Source organism: Heloderma suspectum, chromosome 14, assembly GCF_057233095.1.
Source record: "Heloderma suspectum isolate Gila_16-S chromosome 14, 16-S_ref, whole genome shotgun sequence".
NCBI classification, from domain to species: domain Eukaryota; kingdom Metazoa; phylum Chordata; class Lepidosauria; order Squamata; family Helodermatidae; genus Heloderma; species Heloderma suspectum.
Window position 1 is genome coordinate 1,279,461 of NC_139471.1, and position 23,316 is coordinate 1,302,776.

Sequence of the window (23,316 nt, forward strand, 5' to 3'; positions counted from 1 at the left end):
GGATGGAGGAGGAGGGCTATGTAAGGCACTTTGAGTTGGACTACAATGCCCAGCACAGCCGGCTGGACATGTGGAATGAGAACAGCATTGGGGAAGGATCAAAACCCTTTTGAGGGACATCCATCACAGGGAGACAAACGGAAACATTATAATCTTCCTGTGTATGAATAGGAGTTGCTGGGAGTTGTAGTCCATGCAAGCTAAAAATGCTACTAAAGTATTTAACAGAAGGAAGGAAGACAGAGCGACACTGTTCCCTAAAATGCCTCAGCCCTGAAGACCCAGGACCCAAACCCCCAGTGTTTTGAAGTAAGTAATAACTAATAAATCACAGTGCTTAAGAAACTTCCCTTTGGATATTGTCTTACCATGTTTTTCTTTCTTCTTTTTTACCATTGTCTCCTCAATCTCCTTCCAACCAGACCAAGCAGTTGTTCAACCTTGAAACAGAGAATAACACCCTGAATGTGTGCACCATATTTAGGGTGGCTGCTTAGGCATGGTCAAAAAAAGGATCGCGTTACCTCAAAAAGGGGGCAGCAATTTGCACAACATTTGCAAGTGTATATGGATTGGTGCAAATGTAGAAAGAACTATGAGTATTTATCTAGTCTCTCTAATTTAATACAAGACATCTCACCCTAGACAGGAAGTCGGTGACCTGTATGCCCGCTCAGTGTACTGTCCAGGCATTAATGGTAGATGGGCAACTCCAAGGCCCATGTTGCTTTGCCTCCTTTAAACCAGACTTGGGCTGCACAGCCCATCAGATAGGCAGTGGTCCTCAACCTTTCATATCTTACATCCCACCAATCACTCTATCAAACAACCTGGGTCCAACCATGATAGAAATAAAAAGTCCACTTTTTCTGAGAAGGACGTGTACATATTTACAGGCATTCTGTTGTTATATGTATCATTTACAGTCAGTTTTAAGGACATAAAAATTGCGCAAGTATTGTTGGGAGTAGATTTTATTGCTATTCTTTTCATTCATTTATTACATTTTTATACTGCCCAATAGCCAAAGCTACAGCTTTAATACACACACACACAGACACACAATAACTCCTTTGCTAGTTGAACATTGTAATAATACTGTTGAATATAGATTTTACTCCTACCAAGGACCGTAAAACCCAAAGAGAAGACATTAAAAAGTGCAGTAGTATTATTACTAAGCAAATTCTTAGCAATTGTTATGAAAGCCCTGCGTCCCACAGAGACTACTGCTGTGTCCCCCGGTGTACCACCGGTTGAGAACCACTGGAATAGAGGCCACCTTCAAGTAGAGGACTCCCCTCTACAAGCTCTCTGTAAAGTAGGATACCTGTCCACCCTAATCACACTTCATCCCGAAATCTACATGTTCGGGTGAGGAGCTGAGCTACTACACACAGATTTATTTCAAACTGAGCTTGCAGTGTAGTGCGGGGAAAGAGGGCGTGTGGGGCCAGAGCTGCCCGGGACTTTTTACGTTGAACCCGGCATCTGATCACCCGCTTTCTCGGCCTGTGTCTCCCTCCTGTGAATCTTCCGCTTTGTTTAAAAACAGGAGAACAAACTGCAGTGGAGCCTGCAGTGCGATGACATTTTTGCTTCTGAGTGTTCTGATTTGTTGTGAAAAGGCAGAGCCTGATGAGGCATCTGGGGACGGCAGTGCAATGGATCATAGCAAACGTGCCGTGACGGGCGATGTCACAGCCCCCTCTCCCTTCTCCGGGAGGCCTTGCGACACTTCTTGGCTGGGGCGCTTGGAAGTCGGAACCCTGGCATTCTTAGCGCTTTGAAGGGGAATGGGTTTGGGCCAAGGGCATCCGTATTTCCCCCTCTACAGCTGTGTCCTTGTCTTCATCCCAGGAAACAGCCATGGTGGAGTCAGAATGAGATGGTGATGACTTTTTAGCAGATAAGGCGATATATTTCATTTCATTTTCATTTATTATATTTCTATACCGCCCCATAGCTGAAGCTCTCTTGGCGGTTCACAAAAATTAAAACCCATTAAAATACATTATATAAAATATAAAACCATTCACATAATGGCATAAAACAAATAACACACATAACAACAACATATACCTAAAACAATTTAAACATTTCATTTCAGTATATTAATAACATGAGTTAATCAGTCAATTAAGACAGACTGACAGAAAGAAGGGAATGTGGGGTTGCTCTCTGAAATGGCAGTAAATGTTATCTGCTTTTTCAAGGTGTCTGTTTTGTGCTCTTTAGCTTACAGGTGCCAAACTAAGGCACTTCTAGGAAATTGCCTTATACCGAGTCAGACCCTTGGCCCATCTAGCCATTCTGCTTAAAAACAAAGTAAGATTCTAGTCCTCATGGTTCCAGTAATGGGGCTGCTTTAAAGCAGACCATAGGAAGCTGCCTTATCCTGAGTCAGACTCTTGTCTGTCTAGGCTAGTATTGTCAACACTGACCGGCAGCAAGGGCTCTCCAGGTAGTGTTCCTTCCCAGCATGCAAAGCACGGGCTCTACCACTGAGCTATGGCTCCTCCCAGAGTTATGGCCCTGCCACTTATAAATATGGGAGAGCACCTTAGAATCTGCATTGACATTGTTCACACCGTGGAGCACAAAATCTTGTTCTTTTGCAGCTATAAACCACAAATGGAAGACATGGTTTGTTGCTGGCTTAGGAAGTCTTGCTTGTTTAAACCATGGCTGGTCATGATGTTTGAATCCAGAACCATGGCTTATCCCTGGCTTGTTTGTGCTGCTGTTTGGCCCGAAACAGCCTGAAAACGAAGCTACTGTGAAGGCTGGCAAAATGGGTGGGAAAGAGACAGACCAGAAATAGAGAAAACAAGCTGTGTTTTGTTGCTCACCTGCAAGACAGTTGAGGGCTACAGCAGCAAATCGTGCTTAACGTAAACCACGGCGTAGTGTTACGTGCCAATGCAGCCAGTGGTTGATGCCTCTGTTTTTGAAAATACAAAATCCAGTTGTTTCTCAGATTTGCCTCCAACCTTAGACAAGAGAACAAAACGAAGAGAATAAAACCAAAGAGAAACAATTTTGTTTGTATATCAGCAGTAATATAATATAGTATTATATAATAACATCATCACCATCTGTAAGACAATTAATGGCTAAAGCAACAAACCATGGCTAACATAAACCATGGCTTAGCGTTATTTGCAAACACAGCCAGGAAGGTTCTGCCTTTATTAGCCTCAGCCCAATACCACACATTTGTGAGCAAGCAAACTCTTAATTGGGGCTAGATGTTAAGCGGAATGGGGAGAGGCGAAAAGGGGCAAATGACGTTTCTGCTGAAAAAAGTGTTGTCTGTGACAGTCTTCCAAAGGAGTGCAGGAGGAGCTGTGCAGACTTAACTGGATGAGTCTCTGGTAGTTGCTAAACAGATAATGTATGGTTGCACCTACGGCAGCAGGCTTGAGGCCAATAATGGACGATCCCCCGTGTTTTTTTTGGAGAGGGGGATATATAAGATCTAGCAATTCCTCGGCACAGTCTTCAGCAGTAAGTGGAATATGCACAGGTCTCTTGTAGGGCAGGGAACAAAGTAAAGGAAAACACGGCAGCCTGTTCATTGGCAATTACTTGACTTTAGGTGGAATATTAGATATAAAGTCAATAGAATATTTTGTACTCTTTGGGTTGATCCTAATAAAGGTAATGTGGCTTTTGGATTCCCCCCCCCCCCGATCAATCTACACGTGCGTTTTGCATTTCTTGTTAATTGCTATTGCTGCTGCTGCTGGGATTCAGGTAAGTACTATGGAACCATCCACCTTGAGAAACGTAATCTCTTTTTTTCTCTCAGCCATCAATATTACATGAGCATATTAAACATTTAAACCCAAATGAACCCTGCCGTCAAGGAGGACGCGGGGTGGGGGTGGGCGACCAGCTTGGTTTCAAGTTCTGTTTAAGTATTTCCCCCCTTTTATTATGCAGCTGTGTCAATTAGAAAAATGACACAGCTATTTAAAATGCTGTTCTGTAGCCCTCTTTAATTAAGGCAGCAGCATAATACCAATCTGCTCTCATTAATGAATTTTTAACAGTCAAAATGAGAATTGAATGACACATGCTAGGATGGGGCCTCTGGGTGTATGAGTGTTGTTGCTTTCAGATGAGTGGGTTGCCTTATGGTTGGGGATGTACGGATTTTGTTAAATCCGTTCTATCTATGTTTTGTGGCTTGTCAGGTGTCTTTTGTTCTGTTGTCTGTGCATTGATGGAATCAGATTTATTTTTAGGCATGTAAGATAATTTTGTTCCACTTGCGCAAGTGTGCATTGCTGATAATGCACATTGGAGAAAATGTACATTAGCGATAATGTACATTGGTGCAAGTGTGCATTAACGATAACACACATTAGCATTAATGCACATTAGCACAAGTCCACACTTGCTCAAATGTGCATCAGCATTAATGCACACTTGTGCGAGTGGAATGAAATTCTCATACATCCCTTAAAAAAATCTGTCAATGGGCGGAATTTGCACAAATTCTGCTGACTCAGAAAAAGCCGGACCGCTGTGGAATCTTCAGGTCAGATTCACAGAAATCCAAACTCATGTAAATCATGTAAGTAGGGGTGGATTTGTCCAACACCCCTACTTACCATTCCCGCCGGCTGATTTAGGGCTCTGCTAGATGTAAGATCTGCGATCAGGATCTCTTGCATTTTTTAAAAAAGCTACAACCAGCTGAGTCAGGTTGCTATTTTTTTAAGTATAATTTTTATTTACTTTTTGTATTTAACAATTTGTGAAACAAGAAAACAACAGAAACAAAGATCTCACAGTATAATACTGGAAAATATATCTTAATTAGTGAATTGTTTGGTTGCCATCCGGAGTGAGCTCATTTCTCCCCCCCCTCAATAAATCAATGCCTTTTCCCAGGCTTCCCCAACCTGGTGCTCTCCAGATGTGCTGGGGCATGCTGGGAATTGTAGTCCAACTCATCTGGAGGGCACCAGGTTGGGGAAGGCTCCATGATCTCTACTGAATTCTGCCAGAGTTTCTCAGATCTTGGTGGATGTAACAGTTCCAGGCACTGAATTGCCTGTGTTATAAAGCTGTGTGGCATTACACAGAAATTGTCACTTACGTGTGCCAGTCGTGCTGCTTGAATACATTTCATCAATTTTTCCATGACAGCAACTGACCATTCCTTGGTCCCCAGCGTGAAAGGAAGCGGTTATGTCCTTTCCTCCAGTTGGTCACTATTAACTCTCTTGCAGATCAGGGAATCTGTACCTGGGAGGGGCTGATTCTTTTCCCCCACGCTGTTTTGTTGGAACCCCCACCCCACCCCAGCTCCTAATATCTTTGCCAGGAGGAGAAGGAAATAAGTGTCTCTTGGCAGAGACAATTTTTGCCATTCTTTCGTTGTTGCGGAACACCTTGGTGCAATTGATTAGTGTTTGCAAACATTAATTGAATGCGTCTGCAAGGCCTCTCTTGGATTCACATCCTAAGAATGGAATGTGCTGCAAACGGAGCTCCCAAGATGCCCTCCACTAGCAATTGCTCTTTCTCCCCCTCCCCACCCTCCTCCGCCTCCTCCTGCTAACATCAAGCCTGAGGAAGAGTTTTGTGACACTCCCAAGCTTGCTCGCTGCTTTGTGACTTTTGGCTGCTGCTCATGAGGGTGTTCTGTTAATGGCCCAGTTTCCGAATTGTTGACGTTGAGTGTTGCGGCCCAGCATGTCTGCAGGGCATCAGCTGGGGGAGGCTGGCGTGGGCACTCTGACACCAGGCATGTCTTCTCCCTCTCAAGCACTGCCAGCCTGAGAGCGTCCAGCCTCTTTAGCAGAGCCTGAACTGGGCATCTTCTGGAAGCAGCCCCTTTGCTCTCCTGTAAGCCCGCTCCTTCCCGTGGATCAACGGCACCTACCCTTGGAGGCTTGAATTGGGCTTCTCTTCGCAACAGCACTGGGCCAGCTGCCTCTCCAGCTGGGTTTACACCCCCCGGCATCATCTGTGGGAAGCTCCTTCATCCGGCGCTGTTACTGGAGGCATGGGCGACTTTGATGCCTGCGAGCGCCTTTTGCCAGCTGCAGTGGATAGGGCAGCTGCGGCCATTCCTCGACAGGGATCGCTGGACCACTATGGCCCATGCCCTGGCAACCCCGGGATGGGATGAGCGTGGTACACCTTGTGTGGGCCTGCCCTCGATGCTGGTCTGGAAGCTGTGGCGAGTGCGGGATGCCGCAGCCAGGCTGGGAGCAGGAACAGCTGGCCGCCAGCATCTTACCCCTATCCCGAGGAAACTGCGCTGGCTGCCTAGATGCTGCCTGGCCAGGGTTGAGCGCTTGGTCCCTGTTTACAGAGCCTTAAAGGACTCAGGATCAGGCTTCTTGAGGGATCCCCGGATCCCCTGCCGCTGTGCTCCTCGGGAGATACCCTCCTGGTGGCGCCCAAGGGTTTGGAGGCCTGGCCCATCACAGATCGTAATAGGGCCCTTTGCATCATAGCACCCCTCTCTGGAACTCCCGGCCATGACATATTAGCCAGGCTCCTCGGTATCTGATGCATGGCTGGCTCATGGGGAGGCATGGCCAGGTACGTGCCAAGGGCCCACCCCCAGCAGGGGCCCACGGGCCAGAGCCCCCTGGAGGTGCTCCTCCCCTTCCCCATGGCAACCTGCCTGTTCGCCTGCCTCTCGCTCCGGCCCAGACAGCGGTGGTGGTGAGGAGGAGGAGCAGCAGATGCTGCGGCCGCCTGGCTCCCTGGCTGCCAAGGAAGCAAGCGGGAGCCATGATGGGAAAGAGGAGGAGGTGACACAGCAGCTGGTGACCATGGCGGTGAGAAGGCGGACCACTGAGGGAGGGTCCTATGGAGGGGTTCTTGCCCAAGGGCCCTCAGAAACCTGGAGCCGGCACTGTTTCGATGCCTACTGAAAACATCCCTTTTCCAACAACGTTCCCAGGGAGGTAGCACTTGTCCTGTGTATGAAGATGTCCTTTTGTACATTGCTTAGAAGTCTAATGTCAGGATTCATAAGCGCTGTGAGCTCAAATGGACACCTGGACTGCGTGGGGAAGGCTGCTGCGCCTCGTCTGCTCCCGGTGCCGCTCTAGGTGATCATCTTAGGCTCTGTAAGGCGCTGCGGTGGTGCCGCTGCCGCTGCGAGATTGATTTACGTGGCACTTGGCCGAGGAACCTAAGTGAGCAACACAGGTTCCCTGATCATCTGAAGTTCGGGGCGGTGGGGGAGACAACAGAATGAGGCAAGGGTGATGGGGGACGGATGTGGCTTAAGGAAACCTTCCCAGGATAAAAGGTGGGCTTTGAAGGAGGAGAGATGCAAGGGTCAGGTCGGGGTGCCAGTGAGGGTTTGGGCCATGGGCCCACCAGATGTGTCCTGCTTGGGACTTGAACCCTGGTGACTTGAACCCAGATCCAAACCCAGCGGCCTGCCTGGTGGCCTACGGAAAGGTCCCTCAGCAGGTCATAGGGCAGCCAGTTGTCCTACTACACAGAGGACAGCCCTCTGTTTTCGTTTGCTGCCAAAGGACAGTGCTCTCTTTGAAGCTGTCCTCTGTTCGATGGGCTGTCCAGTCTAAGTCTGGTTTGACATCAAAGAACAACCAGGAGATCGAGCAACAGGGGCCTTGAAGTTGTCCACCAAGCGTTAGCGTCTAGACGGCAGGTGCTCCGGTCACCTTGCCACAGTCTTCTCTGCTATGGCGAGACGTCTGGTGTGGCTATTTACATTCTAGTAATGATTTCTAGATTTGCACCTGTAGATGTAGTTTTGCATGGCACATGTCCCTTTGGGTGGTGCAATTCCTCCTTTTGGGCGATGCATAAGCGAGGGAAGTCTTTCCTGTGAAGCGAGTGCGACTCTAAAACTGACAGTCGCAACTGAGGCCTAATCTGGACTCGGCACAAGGCTTTGAGTGAGTACCGGGCGGTGGAAACCGCTAACTTGGCAACTAAGCTGGAGATAAAATTACTCGAGCTGAAGTAATTATGTCGACGTATCCTGCGGTAACCCTATCTCCTAGCTAGGCTTAGCAGCAGAAAGGGCCTGAGAAAGCTGCCCTCCTGAAGGCCTGGCGGAGTGGCGCGGAGCTGTGTGCCGACCACGGGGTTCAAAGGTGCTGATGTGCAAGAGGCATTTAAACACGTCTCCTAGATGCCCCCCCTCTTTTGAAACCAGCACCTGTGGCAACTACTTTAGCATTCAGATTTTTTACACTGCTCCTGCTTAAACTCAAGTCAAAACGACAAATGTTGAAGGGCTTCATAGCACCAGATTTCAGGGCTCTGCACCAGCCTGCTCCACCTTGGCACCCTCTGGATGTGTTCCACTGTGGGTTGGCGCCAGGGGTCGGCATGGTGGGGCACCTGCTGAGGGCCCACCCCCCAGCAGGGGCCCACTGGCAAGACCCCCCTGGAGTTGCTCCTCCTCTTCCCCACTGCAGCCTGCGTGTTCCCCTGCCTCTCGCTCCGGCCCGGACAACAGTGATGGTGAGGAGGAGGAGCAGGAGACGCCAACTAGCTCCCCGGCTCTCTGCCTGCAAGCAAGCAAGTGGGAGCAACGATGGGGAGGAGGAGGAGGAGACAGAGCAGCTGGTGACTGTGGCGGCGAGAAGGTGGTCTCCCCGGGGGAGGGGATCTATGGAGACGGAGGGTGTCTGGTCCAGGGCTCCCCCCTCCCCCAGAGCTGGCATGAGTTGGACCGCAACTCCCATAATTCTCCTCCAGCAACCAATGGCCAATTACAGCCAACAGTCAATGGCCATTCTGGCTGCCTGGGAGTTATGGGCATTGCTGTCCAACGTATCTGGAGGGTGCCAGGGTTGGGAAGTCTGCTGTAGAGCCTTACGATCTGGTGCTATGAACTGACTGCTTCCATTCTTTCAACTGTAACTGCCTTGCAGCCCATCTCTTGTGGACCTCATCTGATTTAATCCAGCATTCTTGGGCTCTTTCAGCTCAAGCTGGCTGGTTGCTTGTTCTTGCAAAAGCATTTGAAGATGAGCTAAACTCCTATACAGGCTGTGTTCTGACATTACTGCTGAGCTCTTGCGTGGACCGCCACTGTGGTTAGTCTCTTGCCAAGCTACTTTTGCTGATGATCCATAGGGGAACCTCACTGTAGATATGAACACACCAAGCTGCCTTGGACTGTCGCTTTGTGTCTCAGGAACAATGCTTTGATCAGACAAGCTTCAAAAAGTTGTAGCAGTTCCTCTTGGATCCTTTAGCCAACACTTACCTTATTGAAGTGTTTCCTGGCAATCATGAGGACTAGTGACATTTTCTTTAATAATGATTTTAAAAAATCTAGATTCTCAGGTGTTTGATAGCATGATGTGTCTTTTAGGCCATGCAGATGCCCAGTCTCCTGGACCTCACACAGCTGGCGTGTGCGCTGTTCCTGGGACCCGGGAAGAGCCACAGTGTGTGGCAGCGGAATATCCACTTTCATTTTCCAAAGACATGTTTCAGTAGGCCAGGGAAAGTTCGTGGATGATGCTTGGGGACATCTCAGAAGCCAGGGGGCATTGCTGAACAGTGAGGCAGCTAGATAATTCTAGATGCTGTACTGCATGGCCTTGCGTGCGCGTGCGCATCTGATGGCCATGTGTGGCACTTCAATTACGAAGCACATAACTCACTTGTCTCTTCTCCTGCCCCTGACATTCCCCGCTTTGCAAGTGCTTCAGCCTTCCTGATAAATTAGAGAGAGAAAAGACTGATTACAAAAGAGAGATACTCTGAGCATGTGCAGTTTTGTATTTTAAACTCACTTAAACTACAGCACCATCCTGACTACACAGGAATAAAAAGGAGCTGGCTTCTGCTGCCCCGACATGGAACGTGCTGACTTGGGAATAAGCTCCGTTGTGTTGTAGGAAACGGGAGTATATTGAAACAAGTGAGAAAACAAAAATAAACATCGAGGCCAGAGGGTGGGCCTTCTGTGCCCTGTCTTGCTCTCTAGCTTTCAAACCCCGAATAAACAGCACAAAATGGGGGGACGATGGCAAGTAAGAAAGATGTGGACGTGCCCTGTTCGTGCAGTTGACAGACGCAGCTCCCCAAATGCAGCCTTTTCTTGGGACGGCATCTGGCTGCCTTTGCTGCCGATTTTTCATTCCCAGTGGTGAGTCCTTTGCTCCCCGCTTTCTCTCTCCGAGGCTTGGGTGCAGACCTCCTCCCTTCGAACGAATCGGCTGCATTGGAACTCCAGCAGCCCTCTGAACCTTCCTCCGGGCCTCCCAGCGCCACTGCAGTCGCCAGGAGCAGCTCGACGGCAGATCTGAAATCATCAGTAGAGATGGAAACTCCCCCCATGAAGAGTTCTGGCAATGCAGATGCAAAGGAGAGGGACTCCGTGGCCACAAGGGAACCCAAAGAGGCTCCGTGGGCCAGATGCGGAACCTCCGCGGGCCCGATTAGGCCCACAGGCCAGACATCGTGTATCCTTGGACCAGTGACCGGCTGTTGTGTTTTAAAATGAAACAGATGTGGCGGCATGGCAGCCTTAAGCAAAGCAGACAAGCTTGCAACAGAGTGACACTGGCCTTGCATGCTGTTATGACATGCAGTGTTTTCTGGGAGGGGTGTTTGTCTGGTTGGCCTTAAATTACTGAAAAGTCAATAGCGAATGGACCAGCATCTCGAGCCTTTCCTCCTGGCAGATGTTTTCCCCTTTGGAAAAGAGTCCATGCTGTCTGCAGGAAGATCAGAAGAAGAGTGAAGCTCCATCACTTTTCTGGTGAGCTCTAGGGACATAATTTGGCTCGACAGACTGCTCTGGTCTGAGTGGCACCTTCCAGGTCATCACAAAGCGTAACCAGTACCTGCTCCTTCTCCTCTTTCATCAGTTTGCCTAGACTTCTTTAAAAGCCGCTTCAGCTCCAGATCATCTTTACGTCTTGTGACAATGAGTTCCATAAACCAGCCTGCCCCAGCCTGGAGCCTGGAGTTGTAGTTAGGGATGTCAGGGAACTACACAACAGATTCAAAGGGGTTCAGATTTCTATGAATGTGAACTGCGGATTCCAGTTTTTCACTTGGGTGGGATTAGAATCATAGAATAGTAGGGTTGGAAGGGGCCTCTAAGACCATCGAGTCCAACCCCCTGCTCAGTGCAGGAATCCAAGTCGGAGCATCCCTGACAGATGGCTGTCCAGCCTCGCCTTGAATGCCTCCAGTCTGGGAGAGCCCACCACCTCCCCAGGCAATTGGTTCCATTGTCGTATTGCTCTAACAGTCAGGAAGTTTTTCCTGATGTTTAACCGGAATCTAGCTTCCTGTCACTTGAGCCCGTTATTCCGTGTCCTGCACTCTGGGATGATGGAGAAGAGATCCTGGCCTTCCTCTCTGTGACAACCTTTCAAGTACTTGAAGAGCACTATCCTATCTCCCCTCAGTCTTCTCTTCTCAAGGCTCAACATGCCCAGTCCTTTCAGTCTCTCCTCATAGGGCTTTGTTTCCAGTCCCCTGATCATCTTTGTTGCCCACCTCTGAACCCTCTCCAGTTGGTCTGCATCCTTCTTCAAGTGTGGTGCCCAGAACTGGACACAGTTGTCAAGAAGAGCCCTAACCAGTGCTGAGTAGAGGGGAACTAGTACTTCCCGGGATTTGGAAGCTATACTTCTATTAATGCAGCCCAAAATAGCATTTGCCTTTTTTGCAGCCACATTACATTGTTGGCTCATATTCAGCTTGTGATCGACAACAATTCCAAGATCCTTCTCGTGTGTAGTGTTGTTGAGCCACGTATCCCCCATCTTGTAACTGTGCACTTGGTTTCTTTTTCCTAGGAGCAGAACTTGGCATTTATCCCTATTAAATGTCATTCTGTTGTCTTCTGCCCAGCACTCCAGCCTATCAAGATCATTTTGAATTCTGTTTTTGACTTCCAAGTCATTAATAAAAATGTTGGAGAGTGCTGGACCCAGGACTGAGCCCTGTGGTACCCCACTCGTTACCTCTGCCCAGTTTGAGAAGATCCCATTGATAAGCACTCTTTGAGTCCGATTCTGTAGCCAACTGTGGATCCACCAGATCGTTGTTTCATCTAGCCCACTTTGAGCTAGTTTGCTCATCAAGATATCATGGGGCACTTTGTCAAAAGCTTTGCTGAAGTCGAGGTATATTATGTCCACAACATTCCCACAGTCCACAAGGGAGGTAACATGATCAAAAAATGAGATCAGATTCATCTGGCAGGATTTTTTCTTGACAAATCCATGTTGGCTTCGAGTAATCACTGCATTAGGGTGAATGCGCACTTGTGTTAGTGCACATTAAAATAAATGCAAATCAGCACAAGTAGAATGAAACTCTGGTCAAAAAAATATCACATTGTGTTGATGAGCAGATGATAGAGCAGAAGATGCCTGGCAATTGGTGAAACACAGATGGAAAGGATTTAACAAAATTTGTACATCTCTAGTTGTGGTTCAACATCTGGAAGGCACCAGGTTGGGGAAGGTACCCTAAATTAATTCTGTGTTGTGCAACAAAGTATTACCATCTTTTTTCTGCCCTGAACTTTCCGTTGTCAGTTTTGTTGGATGAAAAGGCCTTAATGTACATCATACTGGGTGGGTGGGTGGGTGGGGGGCTGTATGGGGGAGAATAGTCAACCATCCTAAATCAGTTTTTGTGTTTGGAAATACCACTTGCATGACTGTTGTTGATCAGCAGAACTTGTTTTCTAGCATAATTTATTTTCATTGGTGAATATATTCTTTGGCCAAAGAGTTGATGCTGAGGACGGCTCCTATGCCTCCGCCAACTCCCCACAGCTATTCCTGTCCTTGAAGCTTCTTCTGCACCTCAGAGAGCTCGCAGAGCTTCCTGCGTGATAATTGAGATACCATCGTCCTCATCAGCCAGGCCAGCTAGGCTGGTGAGGACAAGGGAGAGGGCCTTCTCTATGGTGGCCCCCACTCTGTGGAACTCCCTAGGGAACTCCGCCATGCCCCCTCTTTAATGAGCTTCCGCCATGCATTAAAAACGTGGTTGTTCAGGCAGGCTTTTGGGGTGAGTTAGGGTATTTTAGAAATATTATGTTTTAAAGTAGAATTTTATTGTTTTAAAACTGTTATATTGCTGTACATCGCCCAGAGTGGCCGGGTGACTGGCCAGATGGGCGATTAAGAAATTCAGTCAGTCAGTCAGTCAGTCAGTCAATCAAAGCCTCTCTCCTTCTGCAGCCTCCTTTTGGCAGAAGGAAAAGAGCAACAGGTACATGAATTAAGTGATTCAGGGATTTACAGCACAGGAGGAGTGAGGAAACCACTGCTTCTTCAGCTGTCTCTCTAGCTTCTGAGGTTTCAGCTGGCATAGCCCCTACGCACATCTAACTGTATCTCTGTAGCCATAGGGGCTAGAAACTTGCCTTTAGACAAAGGAAGAATCCAGGAAGTGGAATGACCCAATGCTACATCCGCTGCATTGCACAAACATTGCAGAGAATTCTGGCTTATTGTTTATGCTGGTGGATGGTACCTATTTCTTCCTCATGGGCTCTCCCTCCAATGGGAGCAGCTAAACTGACCAGAAACTAATCAGGAAGGAAGCAAAATCTTAAATGTTACAACTGAATTGGAATTCTTGGCTTGTTGCTCCCACCAAGCAAGCTAGGAATTAGGGTGGCCATGTATCCTCTTTAACAGAGGACTGCCCTCTGCTTCTCTCCTTGAAGGTGTCCTCTTTTTGATGGGCTGTCCTGTCCAATTCAGGATTAAAGATAAAGAGCAATAAGAAAGGTTGCCCAGTTCAGTGGTGTAGTGGTCAGTTTCGAAGTGCAGGCAGTCCTCGCAACAGCACCCTTAGCCAAGGAGAGTCCAAACTTGTAGGCAGTGGTGTTGATCCATATCAACCAACCAGGAGTCCTAGGAGTTCTCATCTCCACTTGGAGGAGGTCTTCAGAAAAGCAAATGGGTTTTCATGGCCCATTCAAGACCAAGGGGCAATCTACATTACAACTTTAAACTGGTTTCAAACCTGTTTTTAGTGATTACGGCTACCAAATACAGGAATTCTGGGAATTGTAGCTCTAGGAAGAGGGGCTGCTTGGGCAGGGGACAGGTGACTCTAGCAAAGAATTCTCAGTACCCTCATGAAACTGCAGGATCCCTTTAGATAAACCAGTTTGAAACCAGTTTAAAGTTGTAATGTAGACTGCCCCCAAGTCACCCCCAAATCCTTTCCATTGCAACAGGGAGCAATACATACTGGTTGGGAACACCCGTTTCCCCTGCAGGTACTGTGGGGATCACAGCTCAGGTCAGAGGGAGCAGGGCAGTCTCAGCGGGGAGGCAAAGGTGGTCCGTGTCCCTGCTAATGAAAAACATCCCGGTGCGGTGTCCCTGCGAGCCCTCCTCCATGACATCGCTGTTGGCCAGCAGATGGGCAGGCACAGAGATCACCTGGTCGCCATCTTCCACACTGTGGTGGGATTTACTGCGCTTCTCTGTCTGTCTGTCTGTCTATCTATCTATCTATCTATCTATCTATCTATCTATCTATCATCTATCTAATTTCTATACCGCCCGATAGCCGAAGCTCTCTGGGCAATTCAAATTCCAATGATTATTTCTGCATTTGCATCTACACATATAAGTCAGCATATGCACATTTCACGCACATCTTTGCCCTCGCTTTTTGGTGAGGCGTGTCCTCTTTTTGGGCAGGGTGGGGGAGGAATTCGTAAGTCAGGATCCTCCCAAGGTGCAGATGCACTGGCTTCAGACTCTGGCTTGTACGGGGAGCAACCAGCTGGGAGTCCTGCTTTTGCTTCCTGGTCAGTTGGGCTGCTCCCACTGCTGGGGGAGGAACTAGGTGGGAGCAACTGCGCGCCATGCAGCTTGTGAATGATCAGCAGGAATTTCCCACAGTTATGGGTCAGTGTTGCATGTGGATCATTCTATGATTTTTCGGCACTTCTGCAGAATTGTGGCACACGCTGCTCCAGTCAGATGGCAGCAGGGGGGTTGAAGCGCTTTCAACCCGAGGTCAGGATTCCATGTCAGAGACGTTCCTGGGGCAGGTTTCAGGCAGGATTCTTTCCCAGCCCGAGCTGGAGGTGCTGCCAGGGATTGAACCTGTGACCTTCTGCCTGCAAAGCAGGGGCTCTGCCGCTGAGCTGCAGCCATTCACCTAAAAACAAAGTGAGGTTCTAGTCCTCATGGTTCTGATAAAGGGGCTGCTTTAAAGCAGATCATGGGAAGCTGCCTTCTACTGAGTCAGACCCACCTGGGTCCATCTAGCCCGATACTGTCAACACTGTCTGGCAGCCGTGGCTCTCCAGGGCGGTGGGCGGGGTCAAAAAGATCAAACCCACCGGCATATTTTAGCGTAGAGCTCTTACTGCCTGAGGAGAGGAATGTCAAGCTTTTAAATGGAGGGAAAACTGTGCAAAAGCCAGGAGACCACCGAGGGACCAGTGCTTGGGAGAAAGGGGTGGGCCAGCAGAAAGGGGCGTGGCATTCTGAGGAACCCAGGAGAGCTTGATTTGGCCCCCGGGCCTTAGGTTTTGCACCTCTGCCGTTCACACAGACCCAGCGAGGTTCGCTAACTTGCTGGAAGCAGGATGGGGCAAAGCCACGCACGGCACCTGCTTGCTAGAGCACTCGGGGAGGCCGTAAGATGGATCGCTTTCCTCTTCCTCCATTTCGCTGCTTGCCCTGTTCCCTGCGCCCTCAGATCCATCAGCCATGGTGCGGAGCCTTCGGCAAGCTTCGCCCAAGTCCAGGGGGCCATCCAGAAGCGGCGCTTCCTGGCCTCGGCTGCCCGGTGTCCGCTCGCAATTTTGCCTGGGAATATTAACGCCACAAATCACAGCACGTTCACGAACAAAGGCAGGGCGGTTTCTGCCTGCACACTGGCGGGAGAAAGTCTTGAGGATCTCCTGGCTTTGTTTAGAGAAATCAGGCTGCGTTGTGGCTTGCAATGGACCTTTGGGCATCAGGTTCTGGGATATGGAAAGGGTCCCACAGAGGAGACTGAGGTGCGTTCAGATCCTGCCCATGAAAACACTTGCGAACCCTACAGTCGTTTGCCTAAAAGTATGTTCAGTGCCAACTCTTTGCCAGAGCTGTGAGTTATGATATTAAACCAGGGTTGAGGAACCTCAGGCGCTGGGGCAAAATCTGGCCTGCTGGATCTGGCCCTCCGGGGTCCCCAAACAACTCCATCCCCCTTCCCCTGACCACCAATGGTTTGGTGGTTTCCTGGCTTTTGCTCTGTTTTTTCTTCCATTCTGAAAAGTTGCAGGATGCCTCTCCTAAGGCATAGTTACCGGCTATAAGTTAAAATACGCTGGTATTTTTGGCACGTTGGCCACGCCCCTTTTGCCTTTGGCCCCACCCGCCCCTGGAAAGAGCTTCTGCAAAATGGCATCTGGCCCACCCGCCGAAAGAGGTTCCCCACCCCTGTGTTAAATGGTCTACCCCATAGTGGATCTTCCAGCAGAGCAGCGGGCCCCAGGGTGGCCTCTTTACAGAGCTGGCGGCCGGTCTCCCATTGGGCAGACAAGGGTCTCCTCCCCGCTTCATTGCAACAGTGATTCCCAACTGTCTTTACCCCCAAGCCCAGCCATATTCTAATCTCATCCGAAATGTCATGCCATGAACACTCACGTTGAGAGGGGATTTGAAGCCCGCCTAGGCATGTGCAGCCCATCGCCCCTCCTTCCCACCCCTCCAAGAAGCTTTTCTAGTATTTTACTTCCTTCCAAATTCCCCAGATATTTTACCCAAACTCTAGGAGTCTCAAAGTTTGCAATAAAATCCTCACTGGAGCTGAAGGTTGGCAGCAACTCCAGCAGGACAGTGCTGGACTACAACTTCTGTCAGCCGTGACTCTGGGCCAGTGTTAGCTGGGGCTAGTGGGAGTCCAACCGCATTTTGGATTATAGGAAGCTACCTTAGACCGAGTCCGATCCTTGGTCCATCTAGCCCAGTGTTGTCAACACTGTCTGGCAGCCATGGCTCTCCAGGGTTTCAGGCAGGATTCTTTCCCAGCCCTACCTGGAGATGCTGCCAGGAATCGAACCTGGGACCTTGCGAATGCAAAGCAGGGGCTCTACATGGCCTTTCGTGTAAAAATAAAGCAATATTCTAGTCCTCATGGTTCTAAACAAAAAGGGGGATTTAAATGGGAACACAGGAAGCTGCCTCATATGGCATAAGGCCCTTGGTCCATCCAGACCGGTATTGTTGACCCTGACTTGCAGCTATGGCTCCCCAGGGTTTCAGGGAGGAGCTTTTGCAGCCCTTCCTGGAGTTGGTGGGGATCAAACCTGGGACCTTCTGCACACAAAGCAGGGGCTCCACTCCTGCCCCTTGGGGGGCCGCTGCTGTCTCGCCGCCCCTGTGGGCCCTGGGGGCCTTTTGGGGTGTGCTGTGTGAAAGCCCCATGGCATGGGGTGTTGGGAAGCCAGCTTCTTTTCTGCCGTAGCTGCTTTGAACAGCACTGGCAACAACGATGTGCAGGAAGGGTAGCCATGGGAATGGACAAGGTGCAGGCTGACGCCCCAAGGTGGAACGTGGCTGCATTGCTTTTGCATGAATTTTTTTGCTTCTGCATGGAGGCATCTTTTCTGAAACTTGCCTCTTGAGTCTGGCTCCAGAAAGCAGAAGCATGTGTGCACATGTGCGTGTGCATACTCGGAAAGTGGCTGGGCCCAGCCAGCGCTTGGACCCTGCCTCTCCACTGACCTTCAAACCCATTAGCGTTAGCTTGGCTGCGTGGGCCCTGCAACATGGGATTCCTCGATCCAAGCAGCCAGGCCTCCGAGCTTCCAGGGGCCTTTCTTGATCTCCCAGTGGAACGGGAAAGCCGCAGGACTTGTGTTGGCTCCTCCGGGCCTGCCGCAGCCTTGTTGCTGTGGGAACAGCCAGGACAGAGATTCCTGCTCTGGATATTGACTGTGTCATTATCCTGTGTGTGTAGACCAGCTTTCCTAGACCTGGCACCCTCCAGGTGTGTTGGATGGCAACTCCCATCATCCCCAGCCAGCATAGTGGGAGTTGCACGCCAACACATTTGGAGGGTGCCAGATCTGGGAAGGCTGAAGTACAGTTTTGGGTGTTGTGGGGGTGGGGTGGGGCAGCAACTGTCATAATAGAATCAGGAAATGTGGAGAAGAGCCTGGGGCTTCTCCACCCTGTAGGCATCCTAGGGATGTCTGATAATTTTGTTTCAATTTGCAAATCACTCAAAACTGCCCCATTTGCAACCCTCCAAACTTGCGTTCATGTCCTCAAAATGCACAACCTTTTGAAAATGCTCACTTTTCCTGTTCGAACGAACCAAAAAGCAGGTCTCAAACAAAAAAGGGAGCAAGCCAAACTGAGCTTTGAAGCAAAGTTCAGAGCATTTCAGCAAACTCAGACATCCCTGGTTCTTCCATCTCCAATTCTGGGTGCCTTTTAGCTAGAAAAAATGTCGTTTGTAACAAAATTTCATTTGTTACATTTCTATACCGCACAGTAGTCCAAGCTTTCTGGATGGTTTACAAAGATTAAAGACCTTAAAAAATACAATACTGCACATAATATAAAAACAGTTTAGCTACAAATGTATAAACAGACAGCAGACGCGTGCCCCCCATTCCCCTAACAATATCCCATGACCTGATTAAAACCCCATCATATACTGTCAGATGCTTGGGAGTTGAAGAGGGTCTTAATCTGATGCTGAAAAGATCACAATGTTGGCACAGGTGGGCCTCACTGTGGAGATTATTCCGTAATTGGGGGGCTGCCGCCGAGAAGGCCCTCTCCCTTGTTGCCACTCTCCGAGCCTCCCTTGGAGGAAGGCCTTAGACGGTGAGTGTAGCATATTCTGTCCCTTGAGGGAGCCCTTTGCATGTTAGTTGCCCAGGGGAGCACCTGAACATCCACCACAGAAGCCCAGCATGTTGCAGAGGCAAGTGGGCAAGCAGGTTGCAATAGTGGAGGAGCTACTTCTGGGGGGCCCTGGGGGGGGTATGGACCCTTGGGAGGCGCCCAACCATGCCTACCCTGGACGCCTGCCCCCAATCCTAAACTCACTCACTAGGGAATAAAGCCCACTGGGACGCCAGTCTGTGTTAACCTGTTTTGGATTGCTAGCGTCATGTGCCGATGACTTGGCCTCTTCCATCCCTGGCTTTGTCACTCTGTCTTGGCCCCAGCAATCTCAGGATGAAGTGACTTGAGGGTGAGGGTGCTGGCTGCCTTTGTGCCAACTTCATGCCAGACAGAGGGTGACCACTCCAATGTCTGCATCACCCCAGCAACTGACAGCATGAGATTGATAGAAGATGGCAGCATTTCCTTTTCTCTTACAAAGAAAAAGCCCACGTTCCTTCTAGAAAGCAACAATCTCTGCAGTCACTTCCTCTGGGCCTCACTGAACGTGGTTTTAGATTTCCTTTCATTTCTAAAAAAGAAACGTGACCGCATTTCTCAGGACCTTAGTTGGAAACCGTCACTGCAGAAAGTAATTATCTCTGTGTCTGGTGATGGCACAGCAGCACTCTTCTTCCCATGCACCTGTTCATTTGCTCTTCGCAAGAACAGAACTGGCCTGAGAAGGAGACATCTCAAACATTTCATTTGAAAATCAAGTTTCTAGTCCCCATGGCTGGAGGGGAAAAAAAACTTAGGCGACGTCTTGGTTCTCTTCCATCCCTGTCTCTTTGCAGGGACAGTTGCCTCCCTCATCTGTGATCTGCTGCATTTGCAGCCCTTGCCCTTTTCAGCCTTCGGTGCTGATTAGGAAGTCTCCCTGTCTAGATCTTGGTTTTCCAGCAAGGCATCTTTGCCCTGTGGGAGGCTGGCCAGGGCCTGTTGCACAGAGGGTCCAGGACAACCCTTGGAGGCGATCACCTCTGAGCTGCTCTTCCTGAAGCCAGGCGAGATCGACCCTGACACCTCGATCATGAGAGCCTCTGTTGCTGGCTGCCCCTCCATGCCCCCCCCCCACTGGGCAATCCCATCTCCAGACAGGTTAAAGGCTAATTGCACAAGTTCAGCATTTGCTAGACTCCACAACCTCTTTCCAGGCGCTATGCCAACCAACCACAGCCCCGTCGCTAAATCGAGTTAGTAGCTCTGCATTTTGCTGTGGGCACTGAGTGAACTCTCTAAACTATGGGTGATCTCGCCTTTCGGGGATGGAGCAGGGACTCAATGTCGAAGTGGGAATGCTCTTCTTCGGTGTGCCTCATCAGCAGTTTAGAACTCAGCATGCCGAGGTTAAAACCCGCAGGCAGATCGCCAGACATATTTCTTTTAGCTTTATTTTATTATTTATTTATTTACAACATTTGTATACCGCTCCACATCTAAACAGATTCTGGAGTGCTGAACAACAAGAGATAAAATGAACAAAAGATAAAAAGAAGAAATGTGCTATGAAGATTATTCTTTCAGAAACAGAGTGCCACTGTAAAAGGATGCGTCTAATCCTCACGGTTTCTTTATGGAAACAAACTTTGTAATGTGACTGTGTGCGTTTATTTAAGTTTGGATCCTTTGATCAGGAAGTGCTTTATGTTTATATAGCCGCTTTGAGATTTTTTGAACACTCCAGAAGGCACCAAGTTGGGGACAGCTGGTGAAGTGGGCCTGGTGTGTGCGTGCGTGTGTGTGCACCTAGCTCCCAATAACTCCACGGTGCCACCAGCGCCCTTTCCACTCCAGACCCTCGTGCCTGATAGGCGACAGCCAGGAGCAGAGGGAGCAGGACGTGCCTGAAGGGAGCTGCGGAACACAGGGGCACAGCTGCGATGGCCTCCCCCAGTCCTGCCCCGGGTGAGGAACCTCAGACACGGGTGCCAACGGGGCCAACCCCTCATCCAGCGCTCTGAGGTCCCGCAGATGGCCCCACACCCTCCCCTTGCCCCCTCCCCATCATTTGGTGGTTTCCGGGCTACTGCCATTTCCCCCTATGCCGAAAGGCCGAAATCCCTCTCCTAAGGCTTCGCTGCTGACAGGAAGGGCTTCAAGCTATGGCAGGCTGGCGATTATGGTATTTTGGCCCCGCCCCTTTGCCCTCCCCCTGCCCACCCCTGGAATGTGCCCCCTGAGAGCTTCTCCAAAATGGAATCCAGCCCCTGGGCTGGAAGAGCTTCAGCCCCCTTGCTCTAGCCTGTAACGTCCATTCCTCACCCTGCATCCTGATGCTGTAATGTTGTGCTTCCCCCCTGTCCTGCACCCACAGGTGGCTGGTGGAAGAGAAATGCCAAATACGATGACACCACGATACAGGGTAAGTGACGCTATGCATGAAAGGGGGCTGGATACAGATTTACGCTGGATCGGCTGTGCTGACGGAAGGACATCCCTGCCCCGTCCTTCCCACAGCAGCCCCTCCAGCCCCCTGGAAATGCCACACAAATTTGTGAGATCCCGGGTAATGGGGTGAGCTGTGGTGTGTTTGTGGGAGGGGATCCCCAAAATTGTGAAGGTCCCTTCTTCTTGCACAATCTTGCATCCAACCCAATATGGGGAGGCCGTTTTAGGCAGCAGTCCTGTGTTCTGCAGAGCACGTACTGATGCCCTGGGTGTCAAGGATAAGACTTCCCTGAGCTGTCTGAATCTCTTCACGACCTGCAAAGTCCAGTCTCCCTCAAGGCTTCCTATGCGAGTTCATTCCAGTTTCCCCCCACATCGGGCACAATTCTGATCTCTGAGCAGAGCTGGTTGTCCCCCCCAGCCCCAGCTTTTATTTTATTTATCACATCTCCAATCTGCCCAAGAACTCATGTTCTCTGTAATTCTCCGTTGGTCCCCCTTGCAAGTCCATCAACACTGGCTTTGCGGGAAGCCCTTTACAATCAGCTGAGCAAACGCGGAGGGGGGAGTCCGATGTGTGGCAGAGGAAGCAATTCCATGTTGCACCATCCCTGCCAGAGCATCGGAAGGCAGCCTCTGGGGGAGGGGGGCGGCACGTCCTAGCTGTGAGTGAGGGCTTTCCCGGGGAGGCTGTGCTGCAGCTCCAGCTCGACGCGGGCCCCGGGTTAGACGGCACCGTGAGGACATGTGGCATTGCGGACCTGCCCGAGCCCAGGTGGCCGTCTGCCTGACACTTGTGGACTCCCCTCCGGTACAGTCGCATGGCACGGACTCCGTGGGTGCTCACTGTGCAGAGAGTTGCGGCTTGCTGGTTATCCCTCACACAGGAGAGCCCTGTGCAGAACCGCAGTTCCCAAGGCCCCCTGCTTGGATGCATGACCGTTCAGCCTGTTTGGAGCTGGCTTGCGTCCGTGAGGTGGACATCCCCCGTGAGGCAAGTCCCCACGCAAGCGGTGCAGAAGGATGAAGTTCTTTGTGGCTGTCACAGCCCGGCTGTGGACCTGCCTGAAGTCATGCTGGGCCTTTTTATTCAGGCCAGCGTTTTCGTGGCTGTCGTTAGATGACGTTGATAACAATATTTATTCATTGGTTTTTATTACATTTGTACCCCATCTTTTTTTCCTCTTGCGAAGAACCAAGGCAGCTCACATGATCCTCCCCCTCTCCACTTTATCCTCACAACAGCCCTGTGAGGCAGGTTAGGCGGAGAGCCGGTGACTGGCCCAAGGTCACCCAGGGAGCTTCACGGGCCGAGTGGGGACTGGGAGCCGGGTCTCCCGAGTCCCGGTCCAGCCCTCTAACCACTATGCCACACTGGCTGTCTTTAGCATGTGGTTGCATCTTATTTTGGCACTGTGTGTGTCGATTTATGGCTGTTATTTCGGCATTATGCATTGTTCTTTTGGCGTTGTGTATTTCAGTTTATGGCTATTGCTCCTCCCAAACCTTTGTGGGGGAGGCTGGCTCACACGTGGAAAGAAACACATTTGAAATAGTTTCCACAGACTGCTCAGACTCAGACTTTGCTGGTCTTCATCCATGCTTCCATGTTGGGGCACATCCCTCAAGGACCAGCCTTTCTGATGCTTACGCCCTCTGTCCAGTGGGGCAAAAAGTCAGGATTGTAGAGGAACTTTGCATGGGTATACATGGCCATCGACCCTGTGGCCATCCTTAAGAGCCTATCACATGCTGGATTTTACCACTGCCCAGCTTCCCCAGCTGCCTGGTGCTGGTAAAGTTCACCTCACCACTTGGCAGGATGATATAGACAGCTGACACAGATGACCAAACTGACCCGTCAAACTCTCTCAGACTTGTGTGTAGGATCCTGCCAAATGCTATGGAAGATGTTACAGTGAACTAGGGGAGGAACATGCCAGGAAATGGTATCTCTATGGATCCGGACCACTGGTTTACCAAACAGTTGCATGCACACTGCGGCAGGTTCCCCTCGCTCAGGGATACCCGTGGTAACTCCCCGTGG

General features: G+C 50.1%; 1 protein-coding gene across 4 annotated transcripts in view; it reads left to right on the forward strand.

The window, feature by feature from the left end:
• Positions 1-23,316, forward strand: part of RXRA (retinoid X receptor alpha) — a 166,374-nt gene that overhangs the window by 48,375 nt on the left and 94,683 nt on the right. For 2 of the 4 annotated variants that reach the window (XM_084821108.1, XM_084821111.1), the window contains exon 2: positions 21,196-21,243. The exons of the other annotated variants lie outside the window; for them this stretch is intronic. In XM_084821108.1, the coding sequence (XP_084677234.1) occupies positions 21,196-21,243 (48 nt within the window). The remainder of the gene's footprint in view (positions 1-21,195; positions 21,244-23,316) is intronic. 4 annotated transcript variants of the gene reach the window in all.